The sequence below is a fragment of the Durio zibethinus genome, chromosome 5 (assembly GCF_047325235.1).
Source record: "Durio zibethinus cultivar Kanyao isolate XHJ-2024 chromosome 5, ASM4732523v1, whole genome shotgun sequence".
Classification (NCBI taxonomy): domain Eukaryota; kingdom Viridiplantae; phylum Streptophyta; class Magnoliopsida; order Malvales; family Malvaceae; genus Durio; species Durio zibethinus.
Genome location: NC_143166.1, coordinates 736,606 through 761,155, shown reverse-complemented (window position 1 = coordinate 761,155; position 24,550 = coordinate 736,606). Strand labels below are relative to the sequence as shown.

General features: G+C 32.9%; 1 protein-coding gene across 1 annotated transcript; it reads right to left on the bottom strand.

The window, feature by feature from the left end:
- Nucleotides 1-290: 290 nt before the first annotated feature.
- MAP1C (methionine aminopeptidase 1B) lies at nucleotides 291-5,602 on the bottom strand. The gene is made up of 10 exons (XM_022870242.2): nucleotides 5,406-5,602; nucleotides 5,226-5,307; nucleotides 4,179-4,416; nucleotides 3,731-3,892; nucleotides 3,608-3,649; nucleotides 2,480-2,551; nucleotides 2,163-2,242; nucleotides 1,577-1,674; nucleotides 1,129-1,176; nucleotides 291-600 (listed from the first exon to the last, which is right to left on the bottom strand). The coding sequence occupies exons 1-10, from the start codon at nucleotides 5,551-5,553 to the stop codon at nucleotides 455-457; spliced, it is 1,116 nt and encodes a 371-aa protein (XP_022725977.2). The 5' UTR covers nucleotides 5,554-5,602; the 3' UTR covers nucleotides 291-454.
- Nucleotides 5,603-24,550: the final 18,948 nt, after the last annotated feature.

Below are 24,550 nucleotides of genomic sequence, written 5' to 3'. Positions count from 1 at the left end.
CTAACCAAAGTCTTTAATAAATTCTAGAAAACCTCAATAAATCTTTCACAATCTTCGCAGATTTTTTAAAGGAAAATCTTTTGAGATACATCCTCCACGTAGAGTACATGGGATGGATTCTGCAAACTGAGCAAATTAGGGCCATTGCATTTGCATTTGCACATATTCTTTTCCACACAAAAGCAGCCACACAGTGTACCAGTCTTTCTTCACACCAAGCTATACATGTTAAATCAGTGATATATCATGCTCAGGCAACAATTGTTGCTTTAATGGACAATGTTAGACACTTCGCATCTGAATTGCCTTGGGCTAAAATACCATTTCCACCAACCTTATGTGACTTTACAGGAACCTTATGAAGGAAGCCAATTTTCACCTTTGACTATATAGGCATATAATAAGGAAAAAGCATGTGTCAAAAAAATATATAATCAATTAACCGATTCATGTCTCAACATTTTGTCAAAATTTCTGCGCCAGTTCTAGTGATTAAAATGGTATGTTCAAACTGTGCAGCAGGGCTGCCATCAGCAGTCAAAGTTGTCCAGTTGTCAGGCCATGTGATACACTCGATGCCTCCCAGTGTAAGAATTGGTTCTGCAGTAAAAATGTGGGATGTGTATAAATATACATACAGGAACTTCTTATAAAAGAAAGATATTCTATGATACAATCAGTTAAGAAAAGCCAAAACTCCTATTCAGCGTCTAAATGTTAAGGAAGAACATCGGAAGTGAATTTAAAGAGCCATGAAGCAAGATGTAATCTAAACGTCACAAGTAAAATAGTTAACTTTAGACTTCACCCTGATAACTTTGTTACTAATTACTCGCTTTATTGAACAACATGCCAACCACACTGTCTTGCAGACTGCAGCTATTAATGGAAAAGCGAATAGAATTCTTAATTTTAAGCATCTTGTACTTTATAGAAGTTGCCACAAATAGCTTTAAAATTTGTAGTATGTGCTTCAGGGTGGCACCCTCACATAAGTAACCAAAATTAACCAAAAAGTTCAGATGCATTTCCACATCAACTGATCCAAATATCTACTACACATACTTTGAATTAGAACTATTGATTATATAACACACAAGATGGAAAAAAATTTGGAATCATGCTCACCAATGGTAAACGTTTGACCTTCAACCATGACACCAGGACTTTCATTGCCTGTCAAATAATTAGTAATTAAATTTAGAAGAGTTTTAGACTAAAAGAATCAGATATTATACAAATGCCAACCCTCACACCCCAGAGAGAGAGAGAGAGAGAGAAGTCCAAAACCTACATGCATAAGTTGTCAATCTCAACGAAAAGAATAAAAAAAATCAATGTAATGTATATGAAGAAGTGAGAAGCAATGCTGTCACAAAGAAATATAGCAGAATATTTCCTTAGAAGTTGCGTAATAGCCAAAAGGACTCATGCTGTCTCGAGTCTATATGTATACATTTAATACAAGTCTTGAAGAAGTTTTGGCTTTTCTTTTTACCCATAGCAATGCCAAGTTTGGTGGTACTTCAGAAAAGAAAAAAAAAAAAAAATCCTTACACATCTTAAGAATACTTACGGTGATGCAATATAATTGGTTCAGAATGAAAAACAGTCCCAACGCCATGCCCAACAAAACGCTCCACCACTCCATAACCATATTTTTCAGCATGCTCACTGAGAAGATGGTAAGAATATATGGTTAAAATGGAGAGCAAGGTTAAGGAAACCATTCAACATGTCATGTATGATCAGAGAACGAGGTTAATGACATGTTCACACTAGCATGCCACTTTGTACAAAGCATTAGGCAAAAGCATGCCTAAGCTATATTAGAGTAAGCTTGTTCTTTATGGTGTATAATAATAAAGATAGGGGACAAAAAGACTAAATATCCAACAATTATCATTACTAAATGCCAATTATTTGAAAATTTTTTCTTCAATTATGTTACTTAAAACTAGTAAAGTTATAATGAGTTTGCATTTTCCATGTAGTTGAATAAGTTGTAAAACAAACAAATGACTCTGAAACAGTTCTCATAGTTTAACCAGCATCTGTGCATCGGCAATTTTCCAGGCAAGATTATCATATAATTTTATACACAGAAATCATTATTCCTTCCTAGTCTAAAGCAATAAAGAGAGAAGGTAGAGAGAGGAAACCTTATTCTTTTTCCAATTTTCTTGAAACTAGCACCATCTTTGCATAAAGCTATGCCTCTCTCCATGCACTCCTCAGTTACCTTTGAAAAAATGTAAGAACGAACACAACTAGTCAATTACAACAATACCATTGTTAATCAGCTATAGTTTAAAATTAATCATATTTGACAGATAGATGGTCAATTCTTAAAAGTCCAAAAATAGCAAAGCAGGATTTCCACGCACAAGTGCAAATAGATGTTACAAGCTCTTCATATAATGGTAAAGGTAGTGGCAATAGAATTCTTGATGTCCTTACATATCATAGTAAAACTTACCTTTACAAGACGCTTAATGGCACCATGAACATCTCCACAGAGAAATGTCTTTGATGTGTCTCCATGATAACCCTAAGAACCAAAGATATGTCATGCATGAAAGAGTGCAGCTCAACTAAAGGTGAGAAATTCTGTCTCAGACTCTCAGTCAAGGGTCAACCATAATTATGGTACTGCAGCAAGCAAATCAAGGTTTAAAGAGCAATTATTAGCAAACAAAATGGATGGTGCCCCAAATTGGATATCTTTTATAGTTCCGAACAGTCTCAATCTTTTTTCCCTTTTTCTCTTACTTGTTTGTCTAATCCTATGATCAGCCAATTTTCCTGTCATGTTCAATTTGTAAATGAACCATACAAGTCTGCCATGCTAGCAATGGGTTCTATTAGACAAATGAACAGCTGGCTTAAAAGTAAATCTTCCCCTCAAGAAAAAGAACAAACAAGTACACATTTAGTCACAAAACCTAGAAAACTATCTTATTTTGTGCAAGGAGGTATTTATCCTATAATAATGTATTTAACAATTAAAAGTTAATGGGACAAGGTTATTCATTTGTGGAGAACCTCACATTCTTCACTAAACACTGACCATTTCACCTACAGTCGAAAACCATAGATGCTTCCAGACAACCTTCTATATCATAGTTAACAAGCCTCTTACTGCTGCCAAGGAAAGAGTAAAGATGACAATTTTGTCTTATGAAAGCAAGATATTATTTTCCCCTCTACATTTTCAAGAAATCTTGAATAGTCTTAGGATGGGTTCAGAAACACACTGTTCACATGCAACTGATAAGATAGCTTCATTCAGACACTACTTGATAAAATTAACATGTGATACACTCTTAACTGTGCTGATTTTGTATTTGATCTCCTCTCTCTTCTCTTCTGTTCTCTCTCTCCCTTTTCTAAAATAAAAACCTTTTCCTATAGTTGGGACAGATAAAAGGTCAAAATATCTGGACTCATGTTCCTTTCCTGATTTGTTCCCAACTCATCATACTTTAAACTGTTTTAGATTATGGAACATTGGCACTATGACGAGAATGATCTGGGAACTGGAACAAACAAATGATGAGATTGATTCCTGAGAGCATCAATGATACGTTTTAAATTAGGGAAATACATTCAGATACACGGTCACGTCAATGTTTATTATGTCTCCATTCTGCACCAAAGAGTAAAACACAAGCATTAGTGATAAAATATATTAACAGCACGTACAAACATGAATGCCAACACACCAAACCTGCAGCTGGCGAGAATCAGGTATTCCGTGGCACATGCACTCATTAACTGAAGTACATATGCTCTTAGGAAACCCACCATAGCCAAGAGGTGAAGGATAAGCACCCGCCTCAATTATCATCTGGTGCACAGCTTTGTCAATTTGATCTGTTGTCACTGATGGCTGATAAGATTTTAAAAAAATGGTGATGAGTGCTTGTACTTGAATAGTGATGGCAGTTAAAATTATTTTAAAGAATATGAAGTTCTTAAAAGAGATGAAACACAACGAAAAATTAGTATATTCATTAATAAGAAAAATCTAATACCAAAAATAATCAAGAAAAAAGAAAAAGAATGTTAAGAACTTCAGATAAACATGAAAATTTGACAAGGCGATAATTCTTCTGTTGTTAAAAAAAATGAGCGGGTTGGTGTAGAACAAAAGCAAAAAAATTTTAATTTCTTACCCTAACTAATGTCCCTGCATGCTCTAAGACACGAGCAGCAAGCTCACATGCAGCCTTCATTTGAGCAATGCCTTCAGCATCATGAATCTGATGCTCGCTAGAAATTTCAGGCAATATATTTGAACTTAAATAAGGAGGCTTTGGTATGTGATCAGGCACAGGAAGACGTGGCGACACCTTCCCACGCCTCAGAGGTGGCGTTCTTCCAAACTTTTTTGTACTCTGAAGTTCACGCTGTCTGCATAAGATCAAACAATCTCATTGTCAATTCAGTAAGCAAAATTAATCCACTTCAAACTTATATACTAAGAATCATAATAGCATGAAGCAATTCAAGTTTCCCACAAGAAGAAATAAAAGTACTAATTTTTATATTATTGAAGAAAATAATTTACTCCTTACCTTATTCTTAATTAGAGAGTGAACCAGAATGAAGAAGGGGGCAACGGAAGCTATATTTCTGGCTTTAACCTTAGAGCGCCCTGACAATCAACTTTAATACACTATGGTGACATATAGGATGGACATCTAAGGTCCCTAAATTTTTATTTATACTGTTTATGAAACAATAATATTTGAGAATTTCAAAAGTAAAAAGCTTCATACACCATGCAAATAACTGTCTTTAGGAAGTGTCAGCAAGATGACACTTGCTTTACAGCAGTTTCCTTTCTCGTTTTGATGTAACTAAAACACCCAAATTATACAAATAATTTCAACAAGCCCTCAAATAACCCTCAGCACAGGATTTTCCCCGAAAACCAAGCGGCTCAATCTCCAGGTTTAAGCTGCCTTGGAGGCAGCAGATCGTCAAATTGAAATGATTAAACAAAAACTTCTGAAAGTTACAGTATGTTATAGCAAATGCATTATATTTTATAACCTGTATCTACCATTCAACAACTCCACATTAAAGTAAATCATTTTATATCCAGTATAACCAATTGAACATAGTTCATAGTATAAAAAAATACGACCAGAAGAGAAAGAGAAACTTGTATACCAAAATAAATAACTTTATAGTGCGTTAGAATAAGAATACCAAACCTCCTTATTCTCATGGCCTCTTCCAAAGCCGATACCCTCTTGGAATAAACAACCAGCTTATGCTGAGAACAATACTGTTTCCCTGAATGGTTAAAACAATAAGATGTTGCAGAAATAAGAATAGAACACCATCATTTTTATGTAAATGAATTAAGTAATAGAGACTGAGGAGAGGCAAACCATAGAGAGTAGAAGCAGAGAAATTGAGAGGGAAACCCATAAATGAGGTTGATTTTGATGATGATGATGATGATGATAAGCGTTGACCATGTAATGAAGATGAGAGTTGTGAAGAGAGCCCATGGGAGACCGAAACAGAGAAACCCATTGCCAGAATAGGTTTTTCAAGATATTGCTCCACATTCACTCATAAAGTCACAATGGATTATGGGTTTTTCTATTTATATTTTTCCATCTTAAAAGAAATAATAAAAATTCGAATGCAAACGCAAACTGGGATTTATTTGGTTAATGGGCTGGGGCAACATGGAATGGGAAGAAGGCCTCTGTTATCATGGACTGATCGATGTAGCAACTAGCAAACACAAGAAGAGTTATGGGCTGAATCCAAGGCCTGTCTGCTTCTGTTCTCTATCAACCGTTTGCTCTCTTCGTTGGCAGCAACCCTTTTGTAGTCGTCAAGCAAGATTTTTAAATTGAATATAGAAAATTGAGAGAGAGAGAGAGAGAGAGAGAGAGAGAGAGAGAGAGAAGTCAAATTGGATAAAAACTGGATAAGATTTTGAACTTGTAAATTATGAATTGAATTATAAAATTGTAATTTGAGAGACTCTGGTTGGGCTAATTAATAAGACACTAATTATTGGAGCATATATTCTGGTAGGGCTAATAAGACACTTGATATGCAAAAGTGAGCTATAGTGCCTTTGGTTGCCAAATCTAGGACAAGTCGTGGCCACAACAGCCAATTAGAGGGCAGATTTTACAACCTTACCGATGGGGATTCATTCTGAGTCACATGTACAATAATTTTCTATTGTGAACCTTCAGGGAAAATTAAAGGAAGAAGCTAGGGCCGGAATAATATTATATTCATAATTTATATATATATATATATATACATATATATTTGCTGGGAAATGACAGTATTTATTAATGGTTATTGGACACAAAACCCTTCAATCTGGAAACGGGGCTTTTCCCATTAGAGATTGAGATCTCAGTCAGCAGACATTAAATCCAAAATATACAGAGAAACTTGAAGCATTGTCAGAATCACCACCACGCTTCAAATTGATTCGTTCTATTCACTCCTGACTTGGCAAAGTGACATGCCAGACCATTCTTTTCTCTCAAGAAATTTTCAAATGAGACCTCTCCTATTTCCTGTAGCATACCTTCGATTTCACTAAAAATCTTCCAAAAGCACCAAGGTCTCTCCAACTCTTTCTTGATCCATTTTACTGCTATAGTCGAGTCTGATTCCACAACAAGCCGAGCTTTACTTACCCACATGGTTTTCATGAATACCTTCAATGCCACTTTGATACTCAATGGCTCAGTAACATTACTTTCCTGTGTGGTTAGAATAGCACCTGGTGAATCGCTTAAAACTCCCCCACATCCTGCTGGTCCTGGATTACCTTTGGCAGCCCCATCCACATTGAATTTTAAAACACTAGCCGGGGGAGGTTCCCAATCAATCGTTTCTCTCGGATCTTTTCTGTCGGGAGATGATGAAGCACACTCGGTTGGGTTTTTCCACCAATCTAACTTACTCACTATGGTTCTTTTTGAGAAGCATTGATCCAACACATCGAACTTATTTTTACTAAAAAGTAGACCTTCACACATTTTGTTAAGGGTATTTGTTGGTCAAAAAGTTATAATAATTTATTTTTCTTTCAAAATTTTTAGCAGATAATTAAAGGTATCTTTATCATTTGTACTAACTTAACATATTAGGTTAACTTGTGTCTCCTCAGCTCGATCTTATCTTAACTTTCTCCTTATGGTCCATTTCAGCTTACCTATAAATATGAAGACTTAAGCACTATGAAGGCAGATTTATCTCATTCTTTTCTCTTTTTCATTCTTACTTTCTTGTCGACCTGATCTTTACTAACTTGCAAGTCAGAGTGGAAACGCAGGTAACACCCTATTCTTTTTCCTTTAACTATCATTCTCTTTTACTTTCACAGGAATACTCTTAGGTTAGAGCTTGGCACCAACATTTGATGTGCTAGGTAGAGGTCATCTCGTATTAGCCAAGCACAAAACAAAGCCACCAAGAAAAAGAATCCAAGAGGAAGGAGAGGCAACCGCCCCAATTGGAACAAAAACTCACCTTAGCCAGTATTCTGTCCGCCTAACTCTACCACAGGTGAGACTGACCATGGAATAATTTCAAACCTTAATAGAACAAATACAAACTATTAAGTAGATGCTACAAACTATAATCCCATCATAAATTTTAAAAGTATCGAACTTAATCATACCTGATCGAGAAGTCGTTGTCGGCCAACCAAGCTACAAAAAAGTAGAGGCTTCTTCAGCCTCTAGAGAAGAAAAACAAATAAACCAACTCATCACCATCATAGCCATAATTTCACACATGCCACAACCCAAAAATCTAAACAAACAGACCATGAATTTCAATCGAACAGAGATTTGGAAGCTCATATACAAGCCATGAAAAAAAAAACTAAAAATGAAGGTAATGGCATTTGAGGATAAGCTCAAGTTCTTGGAGACTTTAACCTTTACTAAAGAAATTGATAGAGCCATGCCTTCCAAAGTATTCAAAATGCCAACCTTGGATATATATGACGGTACTTCTGACCTCTTTGATCATTTGGAACTTTATAAAATTAACATGATAATACGGGTGGCAGATGGGGCTCTAATGTGCAAAAGTCTAGCCATTATGTTAAAAGGTGTAGCTCGATCTTGGTACAATAGTTTGAAGCTAAGGTCAATCATTACATTTAAGAAGCTCAACCACTTGTTCCTATCTAAATTTGTGAGTAACCGAAAAGCAAAGAAAATGACCATAAGCTTGATGTCAATTCACCAAGGCGAAATGAAACTTTAAAAAGTTATATCATGCATTTTAATGCTCAAGCTCTACAGATCAAAGACTTATAAAAAATGGTCATTGTTGCTACATTGACAAGTAGACTTAACGATAAAGAGTACCATTTAAAGCTGACATTGTCGTTAGAATTGCCCAAAACTTTGGTTAACATCTTGCTAGTAGCAAAAAAATACATTAATGCTGAAGCTACAATGAAAACTAACCGAGATAAGAGAGGCTCATTCTCTTTTCTCGACAACTGAGGTGAAAGAGGCTTATTCTCTCTCTTTGGTCATAAAAAAGGTAAAAAGTTCTACAATTCTCCCCTAAAAGGGAGACAACATAGGGCTAGAAGTCTTAATGGAAAAAGAACCTACACTGCACTAAATACTTTTTGTGAGAGGATTCTAATGCAAATCGACAGAAATCCTGATCTCAAATGGCCTAAGCCACTAAGATAGAACACAAAGAGAGATTCGATAAAAAAAAGTGCCTTTCACAAGAACATCGCCCATAATACTAAAGATTGTATCATCCTAAAAGATGTGATTGAAGCTTTGATAAGATGAGGTCAATTGAAGAGATCTATGGGACAAAGAAAATAAGACCAACTTAGAATAGACTACAAATAAGATCACAGAGCACCCGCTTGGGGTAAAGAAGAAAGAGCAGAGCAAGAAAGAAGAGATGCTTGAGAAGAAAAGTTGAATCAAGAAAAGGGTCGAGTTGACAATAATAGGTCAATTACTGGGGTGATTAATGTGATCACAGAAGGTAGCTCCATCTCACCTTACCAAAAATGAAGTTTAACATGGGCGTGGTAATGGCAATAGGCACCATAGAGAAAAAAGAAAAAGACTAGAATGACGAGCCAATCTTATTTAGCTCAAAAGATTTAGAGAGAATCCAACACCCATATGACGATGCCATAGTGATCACAGCCTTGATGTATAACTATGTGGTCAAAATAATCCTATCTGATAATAGGAGTTCGAATCAACGTCATGTACTATAACTGTTTGAAGAAAATAAAGATTAACAAAGATCAGTTGAAATCGATCACTACCACATTAGAAGGGTTTGAGAATGAGCAGGTATGCGTAAGAGGAACTATCAAGCTCTCAATCTCTTTAGGGACTGAACTAAAGATAATTACCTTAGTAGTAGAATTCATGATAATGGATGTCCCATCTACTTATAATATGATATTAGGTCGATCTAACCAGTTTGTTATACGGCTTATAGGCTCAGCTCTTTATTTGAAAGTGAAATTTGTAACACCTCGAAAGGTTGAAAAAGTTCAGAAAGACCAGTCTATGGCACGATAATATTACATCACAATAATGAAGGGTAGAATTGGGAAGTAGACAGGCAATTTTTTCGATATCGAGGTTAAAAGCATAGAAAAACCAACATAGAGAACCAATAAGAAGTAAAAAATCACCAATAAAAGTACAAAATGTAAGACTGACCTGGAGAAGTGCGCTCTTAAGCCCCTATGAGCTCTTAAGCTCTGAAAAACTTTAATTTTGTTCCATTTCTTGAATTTTTTGAAACAATATTAAAAACGACCAAGTTCTTAAGCTGATACAAATAATTTGATGTTACTTGGACTAAGCTAACACGCCGACCAAAACACAACATGAAATAGAGAACACACTTCACTTTCACTAATATGTTCAACAAGGTTTTTAATATACTAATTAGCATGTCGAGATCTATTTTCACAGGAAATGATCCTGATTTAATTGAATAAAAATAGATAATTGATTAAAGATCATACTCGGATGCAAACTGATTCGAGCTAGCTGAGGACTTCATGACAATCTCATTTTAGAATAATGTTCCTAAAAAATACATACAGATCGGAGTCAAGCCCCAACATAAAGACCAACTAATTCAACTCATAAAAAATAATACTGACCTATTTACTTAAACACCGTTTAACATGCCCGAAATTGATACTGAAATGATGGTCCATAAATTACACACTAATCCTGAGGTAAACTAGTTTGACAAAAAAAAAAAACTTTTGCTCCTGAAAGACAATAGAACATTAAGGAAAAAGTTGACAAATTATTACAAATTGGCTTTATCAAAGAGGTTTACTATCCTGAGTGGATAGCTAATGTGATCATAGTTAAATAACACAGTGAAAAATGGAAAATATGTGTGGACTTTACCAACCTGAATAAATTTTGCTTGAAAGACAATTTTTTTCTCCTTAGCATAGATCGCCAATAGATAATAGTGCTAAGCATAGCCTTCTTAGATTCATGGATGCCTATTTTGGCTACAATCAGATCAAAATGTTAAAAGAGGATAAAGATAAAAAACCTTTATGACTGAGAAAAGTTTTTACTGTTAGAAGATCATGCCCTTCAGATTGAAAAATGTAGGGATGACCTATCAAAAATTGATGAACAAGGTATTTAAAGACTAGATCAATTGTAATATAGAGGTATATGTAGACAACATGATAGTCAAGAGTAAGAGTTTGATCGAGCATCTGAAAAACTTTAGAGAAACTTTTAACACTTTGAGAAAGTATAATATGAGACTTAATGTAAGTAAATAAGCTTTTGGGATTACATCAGATAAGTTTTTCGGTTATATGATCAACTAAAAGGGAATAAAAGTGAATCTTACAAAAGTTTAGGCAATCCAAGAAATGAAGACATTAACTTAAGTAAAGAAAATAAAGAGGTTAACTGGCAGAATAGCTACGCTTAATCAATTTATGTCTAAGTTGACAAAATGATGTCTACCATTCTTCAAAATTCTCAAAAATGTCTTTAACTTCAGGTGGACTCTTTACTGTCAAAAAGCTTTTAATGAACTCAAACAGTTCTTATCCTACATGTCTATCATGTCTAAATTAACAATTGATGAAACACTATACTTATACTTAGCTAGCACAGATCAGGTTGTTAGCTCATCTTAGTCCAAGAAGAAGAAAAAAAATAACGATCGATCTATTTTGTAAACAAAGTATTAACATGGCCTAAAGTTAATTATAACGGTATAGAAATATTAGGTTACGCCATTGTCACCTCGGCTAGAAAACTCAAGTTATACTTCCAAGCCTGCACGATCCATATCTTGACTGATCAACTATTAAGGTAAGTTTTACAAAAGCCTGAAATATTGGGAAGGCTAATCAACAAATTTGATCTACACAATTCACCTAAATCGATATTAAAATCACAAGTGTTGGCAAACTTCATCGTAAAGCACACCTCAGTACAACTAGAAAGATAATCTAAAAAAAAAAGAAAAAACCCTAAATAAGGATGATTGAAAATTCTATGTTGATGAATTAGCTATAAGCTATGACAAAAAAGTCGACCTCATTCTAATAAGCTTAGATGGCTATAGTATCCATACACTTTGAGATTCAAGTTCAAGATATCTAACAATAAAGCAGAATATAAGGCATTGATAGGTAGCCAAAGGTTGGCAACTAAGCTGAATGTTCAACACATAATCGCTTATAGCGACTCCGAACTGGTGGTTGGTCAAATAAATGGAGAGTTTAAAGCTTAAAAAGATGAAATTTGAAAGTATCTTGACAAAATGCTAACCTTGATAGTTAGCTTTAAGAAAGTTAAGATAAAAAAGATAACGAGCTCAATAAATTTAATAGTAGACTCCTTATCTAAGTTGGCTTCAGAAGCAATAATAGGAAGTCTAAATTAAGTTCTAGTAGAACTAGCATACAGATGCATTGATGATAGGTTAATGGGACAGGTCATAGAAAAAGAATCTTAGATAATGCTAATTAAAGCATACCTGACCATGAGAATATTACCCAACAAAAGAGTTTAGGCTAAAGCACTAATGAAAAAGGCCATTCGATACACAATGATTGAAAGAAAATTATATAGAAAATCTTTTAACATACCTTAAAATGTGTTGATGAAGAAGAAATAGAGTAATTCATGAAAGAATATATGAAAGTCACCTCGAACCTTAACTTTTGGCTTATAATTTGCTAAGACAAAGCTATTACTAGCCTACCATTATGAGGGATACAATCGAATTGGTGAAGAGATATGATAAGTGTCAAAGATTTACCCACGTGCAACATCTCCCCTCAACCGAGCTCATTCTTATCATCAGTCTATAGCCATTCATGTAGTGAAAAATGGATATCTTTAGACCATTCACCTCAGCCATGGGTCAGAAAAGATTCGTCTTAGTGGCAGTAGATTACTTCATAAAATTATTGGAAGCTGAAACCTTAGCCACCATCATGGAAGCATAAGTCAAGAAATTCATATGGAAAACATACTCTGTAAAATCAAATTACCTCAATCTATAATAACAGACAATGACAAATAATTTAAAAATCCAAGGTTCAGGGAATGGTGTTTAAATCTTCACATCGATTTTAGATTCATGTCAATTGCCCACCCTTAATCCAACGACCAGGATGAAGCTACAAATAAGACCATATTAAAAGCTTTGAAAAAGAAGCTCGTTGCGATAAAAGAGAAGTGGGCCAATGAGTTATTGAAAGTTCTATAGGCCTTGATGATTGATCATAAAGGTGCCCACAGGTAAAACCCCATTTCACTTGGCATTTGGAACAAAGGCCATAGTACCGGTTGAGATCAATTTGCTGAGCTTAAAAGTTAAACTGACGTTAAAAAAAAAAGAAATGAAAAGGAGCTTAGAGCCAACCTCGACCTCGTCGAAGAAAAAAAGACATATCTTTAACACAAATTGTAACCTACCAATAAAAGGTAGCCAACTATTATAATAAGAAGGTCTGATATAAGCACATCAGGAAGGGCGACCTGGTAGTTAAAAAAGTTAAAGATTCAGGGGTAGATGATTGAGGTGACAAATTGGCCCTAAGTCGAAATGCTTATATGTTGTTAAGAAGATCATTCATGATGCAACCTACAAATTATAGGATCTAAATGGTGACATCATCCCAAAGACATGAAACATAGTCAATTTAAAGATTTATTATTAGTAGCTCGATATAAATTAAGCTCACACTTGCATTATTTTATGAATGGCATTGCCATTCCAAGGATGTGAAATGCAAATCAAGCCTATTACCAGTAGATTGGTTCAAATCAAGCTCACACTTATATTATTTTATATGGGAACACATGAATTAAATTATATTCAATAAGCTTGCATTGAAGTGATTTGAAAAATTTAACCTAGAACTTGTAATTATGTTTATCTTATCTAAGCAATTATGTAAGTCTTTAGTCCAATTATCTACTTTAGATCGGTTAACCATTTTCAAACTTATGCAAATAAAAAAGAAATAACGGTAAATCTGAGCTAAAACTTGAAAAAAATTTCTTTTATATTTTATTGTAACAAAACACATCGGTTAAAGTATGGGAGGTCATTACAAAAAGCTGACCTCATACAAAAAAATTTTACAAAGTTAAAAATAAAAAATTACAAAATTTATTCATCAGTAGCAGCAGCGGTGAGGGGAGCACTTTTATTAGCAGAAGTATGAGGGACGACTTCACCTTTAATAACCTCTACAACTTCTTTTCTGTATCCCTAAAATAGCTTTTTACTATCCCTCTATGACCTCATCTTCATCTTCTTCTTTTTTTTTCTCATTTTTCTTGAGCTGATTTGGACAAGTCTTCGATTTGATATTATTGATGTCAATATTAGAGAAGACGAGATTGAAAGAAGAGAATTTGAATTGTACCTTATCTTTGGCCAACTGAAAGGCATCAAGTACATTCTTTCTTGAAAACTTTACCTTAACCCAGAAATAATCTTTAGAGGCCTTGTACTCTTTCACAGGCTTCATTTTTAGCTCATCTTCCCTTTTGTCTCGGGCTTTCAACTTGGACCTCAGCCTTACGATTTTGACCTGAGCATCATTAAGCTTCAGCTTGACCTATTTCTTCATAGATTTGGCTGAGGCTTTATCAACTGTGATGACTTTTAGCTTCATTGTTAACTCATCCATCTTTTTTTTCAACTCGACCTTTTTCTTGTGGGATGTTCTGAGGCTTGATCTAATATTGCCTAATGCTTTGGAGCACTTTTTGTGATCTTAGTCAAGGGCAGCCATATCTTTCTCAATCTTTAGCATATACCTCATGGCAAGATAAGCATGGTGGAGGCCTGACTGCTGTTCTTCACAACTTAAGGTGGAAATTTTTTTTAGATTGCATAGAAAGACCTTATACTTAGAAAAATAAAAATAATAACAATAACAAGAAACTGAGTTGAGGTCAGAATATACTTATCAAGATAAGGGACTGTGAATTTACAAAATCTTCTAGTTACATTGAAGTTAGAGACAAGATCATCCGTTAGAGCATACTCCAACCCCATGGATATTCTCTCCAAGCTAGGCCTTAGCATCCTAGCTTCAGGGTTCTTAAAAGCAAATGAGAAGGTTTCCACCTATAATCTTTTGGCTGAAAGGGGTGATATCGGTGTCGATATGAAAGATAGGTTCCAACCTACCATAGCTTTTAACTTTTAACTTAGGAGAGAGCGAGGTATAAAAGTGTTGACCACATTGTTTCCCCTACGGGATGAGATCCTAAGCTACATTTTTTTTTACTTCTTTTAGACCTCGAGGCATATGGGTATAATGAAACATCAAAGTCGTTGTTACTAGCCATCTTTGCAAAATTGAGTTAACAGTTAGATAAAAAATTAACTTAAAACAAAATCCTATAAGGTTACCTCAAACTTACCATAATATTTCATCTTGTTTTTTTACTTCTAAAGAGGTTAGCCCACAAGCATCGATGATGAGCTTACCCCTATGTGTAAAATCTAAAATCTTATTTCAATATGATAGATCAAGGATAGAGATGGCCACTAGTATGTCCACAAATGAGTCGAGTGTACTCTTTATTTTTCAAGCCTCTACTTTGAACTCACCATTTTTATTTGCTTTTTACTTTTCAAGGTATATGAAGAGTAATTTTCAATTCTTTATTAAGCTCAGACAACCAATGAGAAGTCTTTTATTTAACTGAGATATGATATTAAATCACCTGTTGTCACTATGGTATTTTTTAAAAGAGAAAAACTCCCTAAATAGAGGGAGAAAAAGAAGAATATTTAGCTGTTGACAAAGAATAATAAAAGTAACTATGTACCGAACAAAATTCATGGTGAGCTAAGTGATAGTCAAATTGTAAGAATTAAAAATTAAAATAAATAAAGGATAAAGTTGAAACCTTAGACTAGCCATGAATGAATTCCAATATACGTAGAGTTGATATGGCTCTAGTTTATCAGTGACCCAATCTGAAGAGTTTGGTGTTATTATATTGTACCCCTCTCTAAAAAAAAAGTGGTACCCAAAGCACGAATGTGATGAGCTGAGCACATGTTAGGACAGTCTTCTAGATTTACCCTACCATTTAGCTCACTCATCATGTCTTTGAAAATCACGTCGAGGTTATACGGAGATATATAGGAACCTCAGTAAGTTTATCCTACACCATAAGACTCTTGGACTAGTAACTGATGAAAGAAGAGAAAAAATTATTGAACCAGACTGCCTAATTGGCCTGGCCTATACGGTTCTATAAATTAGACTACCAAGGTGCCAAGCTCAAAGCTTAAAGGTAAAGATCACATTTTAATTGTACTTTATAGTACCCCGATCGGTTTAGTAAAGTACCTCGATCCACCAACGAAGAAGTCCACCAAGGGTGGCGGTATAGAAAAATTACACCATGAATAACGGTACAAAAGAAGTGGCTTAGCTTAACCTATTCATAGACACATAGGCGATCCAAAGATTTAGATTTAAACCAATCTCCTCCCCGAATAGTCTGATTTTTCTTACACGGAGATAAGGGGCTTTAAGTGCTAATCCGCTGCATTATTTTCTACTTTCTCGGCATGTAAAAGGTCTACTATTGGAATTTTTCTTTTAAAAAGAGAGAATTTTCTATCTAACTGTATAAAGCAAATGCTTGGCTAAGAGAGCGAGCAAAGGTCAGAAGATATCCTTGTCATAGAGGAAAGGCTTCAGCAGATCATTACATCTCCAATTGAGGTACTTTTTTTCTCTTATTCTTTTTTTAAATCCCCTCTCGCAAGAAGAATCTAACTTTTTGATAGAAGATGAATCCTGAGGAAGAGCAATGGATAAAAGTAGTTCAATCTCGAAGAAAAAATGAAGTGAAGGCCCTTCGAGAGAGGATGAGATATCTAAAAAAATTGATTGAAAGGAGAGAATAGAAGTGACAAAATGTGAAAAACATTGAACCCCAAAAAGAGGAATGAAGGTCGACTATAAAAGATAAATTGACTTGAGAGACGAGAAAAGAAAGTGGATGTTGAAGTTTAAAGTTGATATGTATATACAACTCTTTCGTGCTTAAAACTCGCTCATTTTTTGCCTAAGTATTCTCTTCATTGCTTTGCTACCCTTTTCTTGGACATCGGGTTGAACAAATAAGTTGTTTTTCCATAGTTACAACCCCTAATAATAGAGGGATTAGGTTGTCATCTTGTTGCTCTCTCTAAATCCCCCTTGGCTCTACCTTAAACTCTCAACCTTTTCAAAACTTATACTAAAGGACATAGTTAGAAATACATACCAAAGTGGGTGTAGAAAAAACTTTGTAGGCTAGAAAGCTGTTGAGATTTAAAATTTTAGGTCAAATAGATAGCAAAGAAAGTAAAAAGTGAAAAATTAAAACCCTATAAGCCCTTTATATAAGTGCGTTATAAACCAGATAGATGATACATTTCATACCACATGTTAGAGCATGAAAGAGAAGATCTCTTTTCATTTTTTTGCCTTAAATTCTTTTACTCAAACCATATTTTTTTTCATTTAATGCTGTTAGATTGGCCTAACTAAATGAACCTTAGGTCAGACCATCTAAATTAAACAACCATCAGGGATAAACTAAGAGCTCGATTTATTTTTAAGATCTAAAATAGAGGCTTAAATCCAAAGTTTTGAAAGAAAATACAAGTCTCACCATGACCAAATAAACTCTAACACTAATCTTGAATCACCTCAGACAATTGTCACCTTGGTAACCTTTAAACTGATTATGCATTCAATCTAGAATAATAGCACGAGATATGATAATCATCAGGTCAGACCATGGCTTAAAGCTAGTCATTGTCTAAAATTGACTTCCCTCCACAATGTTGGCCTTCGACAAACCATGTAGCCAATCTATCCCATATCGGGGACATCAGTAATAATTTGATGATTTGATACTCAGACTACCTAATGGAGGGACAGAGTGTTAAAGGCATTTAATAGTAAAAAAAGTATAGTGGTCTTTTTCTCTCTCAAAGAGTTCAATAGATAATCAAGGGTATCTTTATCATTTGTGCCAACCTAACCTAATATGGTTAGCGTTACCTCAGCTTAGTCATGTCCTAATTATCCTCTTATAGTCCTTATCAACTTACCTATAAATATGAACACTCAAGCATTATGAAGGTAGGTTCATCCTATTCACTTTTTTTTTTCCTTTTTATTTTTTTGCTAACATGATCTTTACCGACTTATGAGTCATAATGCAAATGTAGAGAACACTCCATGCCTTTGCCTTTAACAATCTTTCTCTTTTACATTCACAAAAATACATTCAGATCAAAACTCGACACTAACACACTTTTTCCTTAAATACTATATCTTTTTTTATCAACCATAACCAATATAAGGCTACTGCAACTGCTGCATTCCACCAATATTTTAAATCACCTGAGAAAAACACATCGAAGATTGGATCAAAATTGAATAAAAATTTGTAGGGTTACACTTTATTGGAAGAATGCCTTATCAGCTGCATTATGCAAACATAGGCTACTAATATGTGATGAAAAATGAGATGTGTGTTAGTGGTTTATGAAAGTTAGATATGTGTTAGTGGTTTATAAAAGTTAGTTGTGTGTTAGTGATTTTTGTTTATGACTTGCAAATAGGAAGATCATACCTTGTAACTAGCAATTATTCTAGTTTTAGGTTGAAATCTTTTTTGTATTTAAGGATGTTGCATTGAATGAAGAAATAGAACAACATTTCAATTTTATATTCTCATTGTTCATTCTCACGAGTTTTTTTTTGTCTCTATAAAATCAATAAAATTGTTATCAAAGCCAAGCTTCTTGAGGGATCTGTGAGTTGAGTGAACAAAAAATATTATTACAAATACAAATCTTCTACACAAACATAGCAACACATAAAACTGTTAGTCAAATGAAGTCAGATAAAACATTCTCAATTGAACCACTAGTCTTTGATGATGACAACTATCAAGCCTGAACTATTAGAATGACAGTACATTTAGAGGCTTTGAATCTATAAGAAGTAGTGGAGGATAATTATGAAGTTCTTGCACTACCTACTAATCCAATAGTTGCTCAACTTAAGAATCATAAAGAAAAAATGACCAAAAAGTCAAAAGCAAGAACTTGCTTATATTTTACATTTTCAAGCATAATATTCACCGTAATCATGAACTTACAATCAACAAAAGAGATCTAGGAGTATCTCAAGAAGGAATACCAAGGCAATAAGAGGATAAAGAACATACAAGCACTGAATTTGATCAAAAAATGATACAAAGAATAAAAGAGTTAGAATCCATCAAAGAGTATTCTAACAAGCTACTCAGTATTGTGAACAATGTGAGACTATTTGGTAAGAATTTTTCTAATGATAAAATTGTGAAAAAAATTTTGGTTACATTACTTGAGAAATATAAAGCTAAAATATCTTTTTTAGAAGAATCGAAGGATCTATCAAGCATGTCCTTAGTAGAGTTGGTGAATACATTGTAGGCACAAAAGCAAAGAATGATGATGAGACAAGAGAATTCTATAAAAGGTGCTTTGCAAGCAAATGCATGAAATTCAGAATGAGGCAAAGAAAAAAGAACAATAAGAAGCAAAACAACAACAAGCCCGGTAATAATACAGGTAATAACAAAAGCAAAGATGGAAGTTATCCACCTTGTCCATACTACAAGAAGATTAATCATTCATATAAGAAGTGCTGATGGAGATCAGATATTCAATGTAAAAAATATGGTCAGATTGGGCACATGAAAAAGATTTACAAGTTACATAAGCATAGAAAGGAAGTAAATATCACTATTGAACAATATCAAGATGAGTAATTATTTGTTGCAACATGTTTTGCAATGAAAAGCAGTTCTAGTAACTCTTGACTTATTAATAGTGGTTGTACAAACCACATGACAAATTATAAGGAACTTTTTAAAGAACTTGATAAAACTGAATTTTTAAAGCCAAGATTGGAAATGGTGATTACATCGCAGTCAATGAGCAAAGAAACAATGGTCATAGAGAGCCTAACAGGTTTAAAATACATTATTGATGTTTTATATATGCCTAACATTGATCAAAACTTACTTAGTGTTGGAAAACTGCTTGAGAAAAGTTTCAAAATATTATTCAAAAACAAATGGTGTAAGATCACATATGCAAAAGGCATAGATACATTTAAGATAAAAATGAAAAGAAAAAGCTTTACTCTAAATCTAATAGAGGAGAAGCATATAGCCTTTTCATGCAACACAAGCAATACAAAAATATGGCACATGAGACTTGGACATTTTCATCATGTTGGACTTCTTTATATGCAAAAATATGATATAGTGAAAAAAGTACCATTGCTGGAAGAGAAAATGGTAGATTATTTGGCTTGGCAGTATGGCAAACAAGTCAGCAGTCCCTTTTCTCAAATTGTATGAAAACCAAAACACAAGCTTCAACTGGTTCACTCAGATGTAAAGAGACCTTAAAAAATATTATTTTTAAATGGCAGTAAGTACTATATTATATTTATTGATGATTATACCAGATTTTTTGGATTTACTTTTTAAAAATTCAAATCTATGGTTGCTAGTGTATTTTAGAAATTTAAAGTATAGGTGAAAAATCAAAGTGGTTGTAGAATGCAGGTAATAAGGTTAGATAATGGAAAAGAATACATTTCTGACAAGTTTTACAAATTTTATGAATAAACTGGTATTGAGCACCAGCTTATGGCACCCTATACTCCACAGCCAAATAAAGTAAGTGAAAGGAAAAATAGAACTATAATGGAGATGACAAGGTTTATGCTATATGAAAAAAAGCTACCAAAGAAATTATGAGTAGAAGCTGTAAACACAGCAATCTTTCTACTAAATCGACTACTAACTAAAGTTCCACAGAAAAAAATTTTCATTTGAAGCATGGTTTGGTTATAAACCAAACTTGCAGCATCTAAGAACCTTTAGTTGCTTATGTTTTTCTTATATGCCACAGGTAAAAAGAGACAAACTAGATAAAAAGGTAGAACCATGAGTCTTTATTGGATATAACAGTTCATTCAAAGCTTACAAAATTTTTCAACCACAAAATAAAAAAATTCTTGTGAACAAAGATGTTAAGTTCATAGGGGATAGACAATGAAACTGAAAAAAGTAAAAAAATGAACAACACTTAGAGTTTCAGCAAAATCCTGAAGATGACATAAATGAGGTACTAGTTAGAGGTATAAGGACATTGTTTGATATTTATAAAAGGTTTAATGTTGCTAGTTTTTAGCCTACAAAGTTTAAAAAGGTAGAGAAGGATGATAAGTATATTGAAGCAATAAAAGAGGAGCTTAGAATGATTGAAAAGAATGACACTTGGAAGCTGGTGGACAGACTTTAACATAAAAAACTTATAAGTGACAAATGGGTTTATAGAACCAATCTTAATGCAGATGGTTCTGTAAACAAATATAAAGCCAGATTAATTATGAAAGGGTATGCTCAAGTGTTTGAAGTAGATTTCTCTGAGACTTTTGCTCCAGTAGCACGACTTGATACAATCAAAATGCCACTTGCCTTGGCAACATAGAAGGGATGAAAGGTTTACCAGCTGAATGTAAAATTTATGTTTTTAAATGGTTATTTATAGAATGAGATCTTTGTGGAATAGCCAAAAAGTTTCCAAGTTAAGGGATAATAGGAAAAGGTCTACTTGCTTAAAGAAAATCTTGTATGACCTTAAACAAGCTTTTAGGGCCTGGTACAGTAGGATTGATAAACACCTGCTAAGTATTAGTTTTGTTAAAAGCCTAAGTAAAGCTATATTGTATGTAAAAGAAACTAATGCTAATCTGATTATAGTTTTTATTTATTTTGATGCCATGCTTGTGATAAAAAGTGATAAAGAGCTGATAAAAGAGTTTAAGGCCAAAATGCTTAAAGTATTTGAGATGACAGACCTTGCTCTGATGTCCCTTTTTTAAGGATGGAAGTGAAGCAAAATCAGGATGGAATCTTTATATGCTAAAAGAAATATACAAGGAAAATACTTAAGAAATTTCATATGGAGAACTGCAAATGCATAAATACCTCAATGAATCAGAACAAAAAATTTAGCAAGGATAATGGATCAAACAAAATTGATGAAGGTTAGTACAAAAATTTGATTGGTTGTTTAATGTATCTCACTGCCACTAGACCAGACATTATGTTTCAGTGAACCTGCTCTTACGATTCATGCATTATGCCGGTGAGGTGCACTTTCAAGCTGCTAAAAGGATTGTTAGATATATTAAGGGCATAATAAATTATAGTATCAAATAATTCTACTGTCAAGATTTTAAGCTTTATGGTTATTCTGATAATGATTGGATAGGTTTAGTTGTTGACATGAGAAGCACAACAGGTTTTGTCTTAGCTTTGGATCAAGAATGTTCTCATGGTTCTCAAAGAAGCAAAAAGTGATAGCTTAGAGCACAGCTAAGGCTAAGTATGTTGTAGCCACTGCAATTGTGAATCAGCACGTTGGCTTAGGAAGATACTTGCAAACTTACATATAAAAGAGAAGGAATCAACATAGATTCATATAGACAACCAAGCTGTAATTTCAATATCAAATAATCCTATTTTTCATGGCGGGACTAAACATTTTAAGATCAAATTATATTTCTCAAGAAAAGTGCAAAAAGACGGTGAAGTCAATTTGCTTTATTACAAAATTGAGGATCAAATTACATATGTGTTAACCAAAGCTCTATCCAAAGTTAAATTTGAAGCTTTAAGAAGTAAACTAGGTTTTTGTAGCTATTGAGACAAAAGGGAGTGTTGCAAGAATGCCTCACCAACTACATTATGTAGACATGAATTGTTAATGTGTGATGAAAAATAAAATGTGTGTTAGGGATTTATGAAAATTAGATATATGTTAGTGGTTTATAAAAATTAATTGTGTGTTAATAATTTTTATTTATGATTTACAAATAAAAAGATCATGCCTTGTAACTAACAATTATTTTAATTTAAAAAAAAGTTGCAAACCAACACCAGCATTTATACACCAAGGACAAAGGACCAACAACACATGGTTGCGGTTCTCCTCTATCTGGTTGCACCAGGGACATAGACATAGATCAGTGGACAACATATGATTACGGTCCTTTTCAATTTAAAAAAAATCTAGCAGCGATTCTATCTATAACCAGAGGTCATAAAAAATATTATTATTATTATTATTATTATTATTATTATATATTAATTTATGAAAAGAAGAATGTGATGCTTATTCTTTGGATGAGAATAATTTGGTCCCTATAAGACGACAATTTTCATAATTATAAGTTGCAAGAAAAGGACATGAGATGAAGACGGATGGAGAAACCAACAACTTCCAATTATATTTTATATTTGATAAGAAAGAAGGAAAAGAAAGAAAGCTACGAGAAAAAGCATTGATTTAATATTCCAAAATGAATATATTAATGTTGATAAGTTTTCGAGAAAGATTTAGGTCAAAAATTTTAAATGAAATTTATGAAATTTTTTATTAAAAATAATTTAGTAAAAATTAAAATTAAAAATTAAAATTGATGAATTAAAAAATTTTGTTATATATATTAAGTGAACAAATTTTGATAAAAAATTAATAAAATTTAAAATATATTTTAAATAAGTATTTCTAGTAAAAAATTTGAAAATATTTACAGTTTAATAAGTACTCATTAAATTTAAATTATAAACAATATTTTTAATAAATTTTTTTACTTATTATTGATATTATCATTAAACTTTATAAATCCTTTTGATTTTGATTTTCAATTTTAATTTTAATTTAATATTTTTAATAAAAAAATTTCATAAACTTTATTTAGAAAATTTCTTATAAGTCTTTCTCATAAGTTTATACAATAGCTTGAGACCTATTATATTTATTGGATAGTACTATATTATAAAATTATACACTAAAATTGTTCATCAAAAGAAAAGCGAAAACACATTCCAGGGCATGGGTTGAAGACAGAAATTAGAGAAAAATTTTAATTTTTTTAAATTTTGTGAGAGTCATCTATGATTAGTATTTAAATAATTAAATTTGCAAATAAAAGAATATTTAAAGAAAGTAATACCAAAATTTTTAAAAGGAATGAATGAACAAAGAAAATAAGCATTAAATTGTAGTATTATAAGTATATGAATATTTGCATTAACTTAGGAGTACTACTTTTTAATTATGAAATATCAACACAACAATCGATACATGATAGTCGGTTTCACTCAGAGATATCTATCATAGAAACTGAACTAAAAATTGTGTTTTGTTTTTTTTTTGTCTCTAGAAAAGAAAAAGACACACAAATCAAAGGTTTTTTTTTTTTTTTTTTTTTTAAATAGATCATCACCTTTTCTAGAACAAAACAATCTAACTTAAAAGGTTGGAAAATTTATCATTTCGGAAAAAAAAAAGAGTAAAATCAACAAAATAATAAATTTATATGTGCAGTATCAATGTATCATCTTCCTGTGTGCTAATTTTTACAATTTATTAAATAGAAATGAAAGACATGATCGAAACAGGGATTTTAAATCTAAAAACCTCATGAAATGAAACATTATCCGCATGAATTTTCATCATCTTGTTTATATAACTATCAAGTAAAGATGTCCAAAAAATTAACTATAAAATATGAATTAACAATAAGACATCTTAAACATAAATTAATAATTTTCTTTTTCTTTTTCAAACACCACATGTAATACCTAAATACATCTCAAATAACACATATCAATTTAATAAATTTTATATTTAATTCAATCCAAATAATAAAAACAAAAAAAATTAATGACTTATGACAAATGTCATTTCAATTATATTTTAATTAATCCAACGGTCCCCAAATTTGCTTGGGGTTAACTTCAATATATTTGTATTGATATATATATATCTATTATATTCCTTTCAAATTTTAATGGGGCCGAAAATGATGGTGAACCTGATTCGTAACTTAACATATACCTCCTGA